The sequence below is a fragment of the Camarhynchus parvulus genome, chromosome 5, assembly GCF_901933205.1.
Source record: "Camarhynchus parvulus chromosome 5, STF_HiC, whole genome shotgun sequence".
Lineage (NCBI taxonomy): Eukaryota > Metazoa > Chordata > Aves > Passeriformes > Thraupidae > Camarhynchus > Camarhynchus parvulus.
This window is the reverse complement of record NC_044575.1, coordinates 22,727,377-22,739,464: the sequence shown is the minus strand read 5'-3', so window position 1 is coordinate 22,739,464 and position 12,088 is coordinate 22,727,377. Positions and strand designations below refer to the sequence as shown.

The 12,088-nt window shown below is 36.9% G+C and overlaps 1 protein-coding gene across 18 annotated transcripts in view; it reads left to right on the top strand.

Moving 5' to 3' along the window:
* MADD (MAP kinase activating death domain) overlaps positions 1–12,088 on the top strand; it is a 68,532-nt gene that overhangs the window by 47,301 nt on the left and 9,143 nt on the right. For 12 of the 18 annotated variants that reach the window (XM_030949136.1, XM_030949133.1, XM_030949130.1 and 9 more), the window contains 9 exons: positions 916–1,024; positions 1,567–1,629; positions 2,008–2,128; positions 3,259–3,364; positions 4,411–4,521; positions 5,388–5,495; positions 5,586–5,750; positions 6,875–6,947; positions 7,977–8,083. In XM_030949136.1, the coding sequence (XP_030804996.1) occupies positions 916–1,024; positions 1,567–1,629; positions 2,008–2,128; positions 3,259–3,364; positions 4,411–4,521; positions 5,388–5,495; positions 5,586–5,750; positions 6,875–6,947; positions 7,977–8,083 (963 nt within the window). The remainder of the gene's footprint in view (positions 1–915; positions 1,025–1,566; positions 1,630–2,007; positions 2,129–3,258; positions 3,365–4,410; positions 4,522–5,387; positions 5,496–5,585; positions 5,751–6,874; positions 6,948–7,976; positions 8,084–12,088) is intronic. The other 6 variants (XM_030949135.1, XM_030949137.1, XM_030949132.1 and 3 more) reach the window with 1 other exon arrangement.

Here is a 12,088-nt window from a genome sequence, read left to right as displayed (position 1 = left end):
ATTTGTGAGTGCTTAATTTTGTAAAGTCCTTGATTATTGTATATAACTTCTCATATACATCTTACCAAGAAAATAATGATACATTTGATTTGGCTAAATCAAGCTCTCAGCAAAATAAGAAAACTTGTAGTGCCTTAAGATTGGTCTCATCTCACTGTGTTCATTATTTTGTAATCCTGATAAGTAGAAACCTTTACAGGGCTTCTACTTCTAATGTTAAAAAAACCCCAAAACCATTATGTTTCATGGCAGATTTCTACAAAAAGCATGAAAATGATTTAACCATGTCTGCTTCCTTAGTTGCAAGTGGGTGTCCTCTCAGTTACTGAAGAGTCAGACTTTTTTTTAGCATTTACTTTTCTGTGTTTTTGTACTAAACTAAATAGAATAGAACTAAATAGAAATGAAATAGAATTATAAGAAACTTTACAAGAGATTTAGAAGAAAGATGGTGCGTGTATATGATGTGCAATGAATTCAAATATTGCACCATAGTTTACCTGGTGTAGTGAAGTAAATGGGCCAGCTTTGTTGTCATAGTTCCTGCTGGCTGGTCTTCCCAACTCTCACTCTTCAGGCCAGATGAGATGGAATTATTTGCTTAATGTCACACCGTTATGAATGCATAAGTGTGAAATATGGGGGATGACAGAAGAGGTTCTTCCCTTCAGTCTGGGGCTTGCATTTTTGTTTTGCCTCAGTTTTCATTCTCTCTTTGATTTTTCTTTGGCTGACTCTGGATGTTTAAGTGTATTACACTGCTCTTTGAAGAAAACAATTGTTTTGTGAATGTTTGCAGGAGAAGCTTTTTTTGAAGTATAGCTTGCAAACTTGTGTCTGTTAAACCCAACAGCACAAGAGAGAGCCCTGCAGGGTGCAGAGTTAAATTGCCAATGCCTCTTGTATTATTTTCAGGCCAAGTCTCACAACCTGAAACAGAGTGTGAAGGATAGCAAAGGGAGCACTCCAGGGAGAGGCCCAGAGGATGGGAACCAACGTGTCTATCTGTATGAAGGACTTTTGGGTAAGCTACGTTTTTTTTTGTGGGGAGGGAATCTTTCAGGTTGGAGTTCAGATGAAATCATGTCTAGGACAAACTGGAATTTTCACTTCCCCTGACACTGTTTTTAACCTCTAACTGTTGTCCATGCTGGTAGAATGGGAAGGCACATCAGATCATTCAGAGTAAAGCCAAAGTTTTGCTGAGGAAATTGAGTAAGTGTAAGAGGAGATTGGTGTGAGTGGTGTAGTTTGCATAAAATTAAATATGTCCAAGTCTCTTGCTCTTCTTGAATACAAATTCTTTAAACAATATGAAGAAGGGGAGAAGGAAGTTAGCTATGTGTGGAAAGCTAAAATATTTCACTGACTTGAAAAAAGATCATTCAGCTTAAGTCACTGAACAAAGGGCTAAACTCAGAGTACTAAAGGGCTTCAAGTAGCTCCCTTGAATTAGGAGTACCTTGGCTATTTTGTATTTTGTCTGCACTTGTTAATCAAAAGCTCTCTCTTCCTGTGTTTTTCATCCTTCCCATTTATCGTTCCTACCTGCTTGGAATGGTGCAGGTAGGGATAAAGGATCTGTCTGGGACCAGTTAGAGGATGCTGCAATGGAAACCTTCTCTCTGAGTAATAACCTTATCTTTCCACTTCTCTGTGTGTTTGCTGTGATCTGTGTCTGTGTGAGATATTCCTGTCTCTTTTGGGCAGTGTTAACAGTTTATGGAAGAAGCTATACTCCTTAAAGAATAGAGATGAGAGGTACTTTACTGTAAGGCATTAAAAATATTGTGCCATTAATTAGAATGAGAGATTTGTCTTGTCTTTTCTTTTACACTTCAGTTGTGATATTGCTTGTGGTTTACAAGTAACATTTTTTTTTTAAATATAGTTTCATTGTGTGTTGGCTAATGGTATTTTCAAGGAGTGGGGATGAACAGAAATTAATCATAAAGTATCTGAGTGGAATAAACAGAATAAATGCTCAATTTTTTATACATTGCATAGGCAAAGAGCGTTCAACTTTGTGGGACCAGATGCAGTTCTGGGAAGATGCTTTCTTGGATGCTGTGATGTTAGAGAGAGAAGGAATGGGGATGGACCAGGGACCTCAGGAGATGATTGACAGGTAAATTCTTTAGTAGACATTTTTCCTCCTCATTGTTTCACCTGGGGCTGAAATAGTAAAAATAGTAGGGAAAAAATTATTTTAATTCTACTTAACATGCTATTGTCACTTTGTAAACCTTGTTACTATACCTGAGTATTCCAAAGGGAGCCTTTCCTCTCTCTGCTGGTCAGTAGCTCCTGATACTGAAATACTTGTCTTCAGTTATGACATACTTTTTTACTCTTGTGGTGAGATATTTCCTGAAAAATGGGTAATGTAAGCATAAGAACAATATGAACAGATGGAATAGACTAGATCATTAGTAAAGTAAGAGATTTCTGTGGCTATGTTCTGGAATAATAGTGTGTTGACATACAGTGAAAGAATGAAATAGTTCCAGAAATGGCATTTTGAGCCTTCTCAAAATGCAAAGTAACTTAAAGGTGTTTTCACAGCTTGTAGTTAAAAAAAAAAAAAAACCTCATGAGGAAACCACTCTCTAGAAATATCTACGTGGTTGCCTAAGGCTTGACTGCTTCTAAGATCTCAGTCTTGACTCATTTCCTCTTGCTCCCCCCAGCTCTATTAACAGCTGATCATTCTATGCTCTTGTCTACCACCTGCAGCTCTACTGCCTCCATCCATGCTATCATGGAACATGAAATCTGGTAGCCAAAATAAGAACTAATTTGGGGTGATGGTTTCAAAACTATTATTCCAGAAACTGCCTACCTTACTGGAAAAAGACAGTGCCTGGTGCACTTCCTTCATCAGCTTTCTTCTGCCTTGCAGCTGTATTTAAGCTCTAATGTGGGATAGCTCTTGTGCTGAGTTATGTGTTTCTCTTCTGACAGTTGTAATTGTCACGGAGCTGCCACTGCAGAGAACAGGAAATGGATGATAAGCCCAGCAGACCACTAACAAATTTCCCACTGAGCAGATGTTATTTGCTTCACCTAGTTAATAATTAAGGGAAATGTTTAATTACTGATGACAGTGTTTTACTGCAAAATGCCCATTTGACTTAGTGTTTTTAGAGGTTTTATTTGCTGTACGCTTTGCAAACAGTGCTGTGTCCTCTGTCAGTGCTTTAGTGAAGTGGATGAAGAATGCCTGTGAGTCTGCCTCACATGTAGCTCTTCTTGCAGGTATCTTTCCCTGGGAGAACACGATCGAAAGCGTTTGGAGGATGATGAGGATCGCTTGTTGGCTACACTGCTGCATAATATGATTGCTTATATGCTTATGATTAAGGTGACTTCTTGTTCTTTTTAGTAGATTGCTACTCAGATTTAAGCAGTATATTTTGTTTGTGTTGTTTTGAAACCATACATCTCTGTTTATGAAACCCAGAACTGTGGATAATAAGGGCAGTTTCTAGTAGAAACTGCCCAGTTGGAAGGCTTTCTGTTGCTGGAGAGATGAATTTATTTGAGCTGTCAAGGGAAGCATAATCCTGCTAACCGAACACTTTGGTACTTTATTTTCTTGTTTTGCATAACAGAGCCTAGTAGGCTTTAATTTTAAAATATACTGAAAAATACAATGCTTCTTTCAAGCACAAAGAATTCTTGTCAAAGGAAGGAAGCAGATTGAGTTTGTTTTATATACTCCACAACATTAAGGTCATAATGCAAATGTGGTAAAAACCAGTATTTGATCCAGCTTGAAATCAGCACTCAAACGTGAGTGTACTGTCTTTGAAGCCTTTAGTATCAATGGATGGCATTCATGGTAGCCTTTTGAAATGGCAACTGATGCAGAAATATTTTGCTTCTGAGCTTGTCTGCAGCTCATCTTCAGGAGGAACCTTTTGCTGTTTGAGGGCTCTCTGGGAGTGCTTGTTAGAGCCACAGCCTAGTGACCAGGAAACACATGGTGAAAGAACAAGAACTCTGAAAGATGCTGTGTTGTGTTGAGGGCTCCACAGCTTCATAACTTGAGTTTGTGCAGAGAAAGAGGTGGAGGAGCTGGTCTGGCCAATGAGACTCAGAAGTGGTAACATGGAGAACTGAGGCTTTTAATGTCAGTAGTTGGAAGTAGTGGGTAGTGGAACTGCAGCTTGTACACATGGGCAGGCCAGAAATCTGTTGTGCACAGCATCACTTGCCCTGTAGCTGGAAAAAGTGGGATATGTGGAATGAGGTCCTGTACTGCTGATTAAAGAGACCCTAGCATGGGTGAATTGGATAAAAGTTGTTTTGCTTCTTAGCAGTGGAAACCAAGATATATTTGGGAGATTGGAGTTGCCTCCTGTGAATAGAGAAGAGTATGCAACTGTCTGTATATCTGCTTTCTAGGTGAACAAGAATGATATTAGGAAAAAGGTGCGTCGGCTAATGGGAAAATCACATATTGGATTGGTGCACAGCCAGCAAATAAATGATATTCTAGACAAACTTGCCAATCTGGTAAGTAAAACAGTGCTGAGTGGGATATACCTCTGGGAACTACAGTGGAGGAAATAAATTGCCTGAAAAATCTTACGTATATTCTCTGCAACACTAATTTAAAAATATTAAAAAGAATTAATTGAAGTTTTAAATGCTACTCTTCACAAATATAGAATAAAGACTATGACTATATGACCCTGTTTATAATGTTTTAAGGTTCCACAGTTAGAGCTGCAATACAAATGTGTATAAACATGACACTTATGTACAACAGTTCTGTGCAACATTAATGTTTTCTTAATAACGTTTGTTGGCAGGAATCTTTATGTAAGAAGAGTTTAGTTTTCTATCAATTTCCAGGCCACTATAAGACTTAGAGCAATCAGTTTCTGTACAAAACTGTTCCCAGTATTCATAGAGAATAAACCCGATGTCCTCTAATGATCAATAAGAATACAGGCTAAAGCTTCAGTTAGTAAATCTAGCCAGTTTTTAACACAACCGTCACCAGGGTGGACACAAGCTAGGATCTTTTAAAGGTAATTTCTACCTTTGGAACTTACTTTTCTGCACAGAAAAGGCACAAAATGATCTTATAATTAATTGGGAAAAATCAGACCAGTTTACTGCAATGATACCAGAACTCAGACACCTCACTTTCCCATACTGAGTATGGTACCACATGAGTATTGTATGCTGTCATAACTCTCCCAGTCACACTTGTTGAAACTAAACTTACTAGAATATCTTACAGCTTTGTCCAAAATTGTCTCCAATGAGCTCATTAAATACTGTTAAAAATTCTTCTTTCTTTCATTTGTGCCACCTAATGTTTTGGTTTTTTTTCAATGTTCATTCATGATTGCATGTGGGTTTTTTTCTAGAATGGACGGGAACTCCCTGTGAGACCCAGTGGCAGCCGCCACATCAAGAAGCAGACTTTTGTAGTACATGCTGGGACAGACACAACAGGAGACATATTTTTCATGGAGGTAGAGACAAGAATAATACTAATGTAACCAGTAACAGAAGAATTAAGAGAAACAGCATGAAAAATCTTACATAATATTTTGTGCTCCCAGGTATGTGATGATTGTATTGTGCTGAGGAGCAACATTGGAACTGTGTATGAACGTTGGTGGTATGAGAAGCTCATCAACATGACTTACTGTCCCAAAACAAAAGTTCTTTGCCTCTGGCGCAGGAATGGTCAGGAGACACAATTAAACAAGTTCTACACAAAGAAGGTTTGTATCTTGTTTAATATACACAATACTGCAGGGAAAACTGCACAGAAAAAAAAAATCCTTTGTGTGTCATATTCTGTGTTTAATCAAAAAATAGCACTCTCTTTCCAGCACTGGTTACTGAACTGCAATGACTGTTTAGCAGCACTGACATCTGAAGCTGGCCTTGTGCCCTGTCATTTACTTGAAGACAGTTGTCCACCAGAAAGTATTTAAGAAATAACATGTAGCTTTTTTGTTGGAAGAAGGAAAGCATCAGTATTACTAAATATTGTGTGAGCTGGCAGGCTTGTGAAGATAGTAAAAATACTACAGAGGATTCATGGGCAAAACCTAAATAAAACTATGCCCTAGGAGTTAATTGTATAATTTTTGATCTTAGAATTCTAGAATGGCTTGGGTTGGAGGGGACCTTTAAGATCACCTACTTTAAACACCCCATTACCATGGGACACCTTCCATTAGTCCCTCTGTCCATGTCAGTGACAAAGGTGTTAAACAGCATCGGACCCAGTACTGACACCCAAGGAGCAGCACTTGTCACTGATTTCCACTTGGATGCTGAGCCATTATCTCAATTATTTTGAGTTTGTCCATCCATCAGATTTGTTCCTTTCTAGTACAGAGTAGCTCAGCTCTGTGTCCTGTATCTTGGGCTATTGACAGAAAATTTTCTTAAATTTAGCTCTGAGATTATGGCTTAATCTCAGAGTTGAAGGAAGAGGAAGAGAAGAATATGCCATAAGGAAATTGATAAGAATAACAAAAAGATAGGTATTAGGTGCATGACTAACAATATTGATTGCTGCAAGCTGAAAGAAAGGGAGGGATTATTTTGATGCCTATTCTACAGTAAGAAACTGCATAGGCTTGGTTAGAATGTGCTAATGCATGAACTCTTCACTAACTTTTGTTAAATGCTATGAAATATTTTCTCGATCATCTTGTAAAACAAATATAAGTACTGACTAGTAATAAGGTGTACTTGAACTTGTATAGGCTTTTGGTCATTGGGCACTACATGGGGCTTGTTTTTTTTGTAGAATCTTAGAATCTTGCTGTTCTTTTCCCTCCCTTGGTAATTTGGAGGAATAATATTGTATTACTCTCCTTATATCTGTTAGTGTCGGGAACTGTACTACTGTGTAAAAGACAGTATGGAGCGAGCAGCAGCAAGGCAGCAAAGCATTAAACCAGGTACAAGATTTTAAATGTTGGGAACATTTTTTGTTTAATCTGCAATCAGCAATTTTTTTATTAATAACTCCTTTGAACATAATCTCCTTTTACTTGGAAATCTTGGGGTAACTTTGTGCATCCGTGTGCAAGTAGCAGATTGTTGTCTTTAGCAAGACTGTATTTGAAAGATATTTTAAGAATTGGATGATAATGTAGTATTGAAAATATGTTTGAAAAGTGTTTGCATTGTGTTAAAAGCCATTCCCCAGAGCTTAGTGGTTCTGCAAAAAATGATAATTTTTCAAAAATAATTTTAAGAATGCACTTTTTGGCTGAACTGAATAATGCATAAGAAACTAGATGAAAATGTCTAGATTATTTACCTATTAATAACCTCTCCTAAATTATTATTTAAATAATATTTTGACATTTTAAGTACTTAAAATAATGCCAGGCCATGCAGCTCACAAATACAATCCTCCTTTGTGCTGCTTATGTATCTGTACTTAAGATTGTACTCTCTATGGTATTATGTGATTGCAGGATCTTGCTATTCAGAAATGAAATGTGGCATTTAAAGCAAACAAACAATACTCCAATATGACATACAATAAATACAGGATGAACTGACATTGATGTTACTTCATGTTACCAGAATGAAGTTTATTACAATTCTAAAAATTCTAGTGGTTCTTAGAAAGCTGTCATTAGTGAATGGACTCCCTGACATGGTCTCTACTATTCTTAGTAGTGTCCTTTTCCTATGCAGATCAATAGGAATTATGTTTTTACTATTTAATATTCCCCTTCAGCATACCATGACTTGGCTGACTGCTTTCTGCACACCCTCTCTCTCTCTCTCTCTCTCTGAATTTTTCTTCTTCTTTTTTTTTTTTTTTTTTGGTTTTGTTTTTGTTTTATTTTGTTTTTTTTGGGGGGGTTGGTTGGTGTTTTTTTTGTTTGTTTGTTTGTTTTGTTTTTGTTTTTTGTTTTTTCTTCTTTTGTTTTTTGTTTTGGATTTTTTTTTTTTCTTTATTAACATCACAGGCCCTGAGTTGGGTGGTGAGTTCCCTGTGCAGGATATGAAAACCGGTGAAGGAGGTCTTCTTCAGGTCACACTGGAAGGAATTAACCTGAAATTTATGCACAGTCAGGTATGAGGGAAATCTATGAGAAGACTGAGCATGAAGCTTTCTGCAGCATGCCTGTATAGGTGTTTCCTCTTCCCAGAGTATTAGTAAGGAGAGGGGATAGTTTGATGTAGGTAAAAAAAACTTAGATATATTTACACTCAAACCCACAAGCATGTATCTATATATCTATATCTATATATTTATAAAAACACACTGAAATTAAATATCCTCAGGAAAACTATAATCTGTTAAAGAAAATGTTGATAGATCTTTCAGCTTCTTGTTTGTTGTGGTCTGAATTGTCTAAGCAGAAAACAAATGTTAGCCTGTATTAAGGGACAGAAAAAGTGATCAATAATAATCTAAGCTGCTATAATGCATCACACCATGAAAAAATCCTCATTGCATAAGCGGTCAGCCTTAAAAATACCGTGTTTGAGTATTACAGATACAGAAGGCAACCTTCTGCATTGTATTTAATCTATTGTATTTTAAAATTTTAGAAATTATATGTAGAAGTTTGTAAAAAAATAAAATAGGACACTGGCTCTTAATGTAATTTACAAAAATAAGAAAAAAGTACTGATTTCTTTTTCCTTCCAAAAAGCAGATATTGTGGGTATAGAGGAAACACAAGTAGAATTGTCATTTCTTCCTTTCTCTGGATGTTGTTTCTGTTGCTTCCTTTGATCCTTGTATTTTATTTTGCTTTATGTTTTTTTGTTTTGCATATATTAAATGCATGCTATGCTAGACAGTAGAATCAATTTTTAGGGGAGAAGGGAGAATGTGTGTATGTGTGTGAGAGTGAGAGAGAGAAAGAAAGAAAAGCTTCTGTCAGTTCTCTGTGGAGTGTTTTTTCCTTTCCTTCTGACTAGACTTTTCTCCCCACACAAGCTTTGTTTTTCTTTGAGGATACATCAGTGTAGATCCCACTGGAAGTGCACATGCATCTCAAACACACATGCTCAGAATCTTTAATACTTCTCCCAAGGTCACAGCAGCACCATGTGCCACTTTGAGTTCATATGTGCCACTCTAAGGAGTGGAGAGTTGTGAACCTCCCTCAGTTTCCTTGCTGTCTCTTACAAGTCCTACCTGCAATGTCCAACCCGCTGTAGAGTTTCAGACCTACTCTGTGATGGACACTCTACTTGACTAAGTTACAGATTTTATCTTTTCATCGGGTGTGCTGAAATACAAAGAACTGTAAGAAGAAGTTATTGGTTGCACAAAATGAATTTTCATAGTTCTTGAAAATGACAAGTCTAAAGCCTTTGAAAATTAAACCCTGGTCTTAAAGCAACAGTATGATATCCTTATAGATGGATATAATAGAAATTAATTTGTCCTAAGGTAAGGACACAAAATAGGAATGTTCTGTTTGCTACTTTGCCCAGAAGTCAAAAAAGTTCTGCTATAACTGCTCATCTCTATGGAGATGACTCCATTTCATAAATGAAAAGGCAGGCAAATTCACATTTGCAGTGAGAAGGGACATAGGAAAAGATAGCCACATCAGTAGCAGCATGGTTTCTTAAGCATTGCAGGTATCTTCACAAGACAAAGACCCTCCATGTTAAGCACATAGTGAGCACACATGTATTTGTGAAAAAGAAAAACTCCAGATGCAAGCCTTATTTTTTTTTTCCTTAAAGGCTGGAATGACATCTGGAGCATTAGTTTTGTACAACAGGTACTGAGACCTGTGCTACTACCAGAATTCATAGAATACCAGCTTTATCATATCCTTTCTTATAGAGAATGGTGTTCTAATCTGCTGTCTGTCATGAAGATTCCTATCTTTTTTCTGGAAAAGAGGCTGTACAGGCCAGACCCATGACATATGCCAGCAATCTCCCTCACCTGAAGGATTATTCTTACTCTTCATCACCTTTCCAATGAAGCTATTGCCATTACTTAAGATAGATATTGAAACAAGTGCAATTCTGGAAAATACTCTGCATTTATTCAATATGTTTAATTCTTGGTCTGTTAGATTATGTCACCAGGGCATTCAGTACCATTTAGGGGATCCAAGATATATAACTTTGTTTTCCTTCTCAAAGCAAAGTGTCTAGAAAGATAACGAACATGTATCATTTGAGGATATCTGTAGAATGGACAACTGTAGCAATTACATAAAGGACTCCTACTAGTTGCACCATGCAAAAAAAAAACAAAAAAACAACGCATCCCCACCAGTTTCATAATCTTTGGAGCTAAAGGATGTTGGCATTCTTATTCTGACACTCGTCAACCAGTCTGTTTTCTTAATAAAAGGTCTGCTGTTCTGGATGATTTTTTTTCAATTCTTGTATACATTGTGTGAATTGCTTCCTAAGGCAGTTGATTTCAGAATATTTATATAAGCATCATTAAAATCAGGATCTCACAACTGTTTTTCAGTGTTGAAAATGGCATTTTCTATTTCTGTTGAGTCTGAATGGGAATACTGACCAATGGGGATACAAAAGCCTACAGGATCTCATTAGGCACAACTTTCTCTTCATCTTCCTCTCCTTACTTAATATGATGGCCCTGTCCTTGGCTATCTTTCCAAGTACTCTTTTCAATATTGTGGGTTACTAGTATAAGGGATTTCTATTGCTCTGCTTGACTGGACATCATAGAATTCATTTAGAACATAGGAAGAGGAGTTTCCACTTTCTAAAAGAAAAATATACATGGAGTCTATGTGAGAGGACTGAACATACTGCTTAGGTGTGAAGCTTGCTGTTATGAAGCTGTTTTTGAAGGCTCTTGATTTGTGGTGTGTGTACTTTCTTACCATCTTGTGAATTCCTCAGGCAATGTCTCAGATGCATGGTGGGACAACCTGTTACTGACATGTGAAGAGTTGTCTTTAGTGTTCACAGATTGTCTCACCATGCTGCTGCACATGTAAGTTTAAGAATAAAAATGTTGAAGTCTGTCTGTGCCTAGCAGGTTAGAGGATGTTCTTTAGAATAGGGAGGAATCAAGTGTACCTGTTCAATTGGCAGATAATTCTGAGTTCACATCTACAGACTCTATTGTAACATTGGGACTCAGTAGCCTGTGCCCGTTACAAATTCATGTGTGTAAAAATAGATGGAAGCTTAATAAGATGCATAAGGCACATGCCCATCTACAGTAGGATCCACACTGAATGCTCTGTCTTGAGGAACCACAGTTTCCCTAGGGTAAGTAACTGTATTTCCTTTATGTGTGTTTTCTGATGGAGTGAGAGGAGAGCATCTCTGTCCCTTAAACAATATAGCAAGAAATTGCCCTTTAACTAATATCTTCTGAAAATGGATTGTAATTGTGACAGACTTGATAAATTTTCATCTTGCTCATAGGTCTTGTGGAAATGCAGCACTCCATAACATTAACTAGATTGTGAGCACCTGGGGCAGTCAAGTCTCTGAGGCAGTTTTACTCTTCCCAGATAAAATTACCAGTGTTTTGCTGAGCCTTTCTATTGAGCTTTTGAATTTTTATACTTCAGACTATTAGCAAAAACTTTTCACAGAAAAGATTACAGAATAAACAGAACTAAGTGCAGTAAAGAAAGTATTCTGTTATTGATTTGTTTATTCTGTAAGTGTACCTCAAAAATTAAAATGTTTTTGACCAAGTAAACTGATATAGCATATGAATGAAAACAGGCAAATAAAAAAAAGATGGGATTAAGTCTCCTTTCCCTTGAGTGCTTGAACATAAGCAGAAATAAAGATTCTGGTTAAGTAAGTAGAAGTTTTGAGATTTTATGTTGAACAAAAAATATCTCAGGTCTCTTGGTTAGTTCCCTGTCAATAAAAATAATAATAAAATTCCTTTGACTTGAAAATCAGCATGTCTTATCTCAGATGTACAGTGGATTTACTGATCCTCTTGATATACAATAAGTCTCTTCAAAAAACTCTACAACAATTTCTAGTGTTGACATCCTTTGTCTTTCATGCATAGCATATAATGCATAACTACATTGATGTTGCTAATATGGGATTCAAGAGGGTTGCAGAGTTTTCCTTTCCCTTC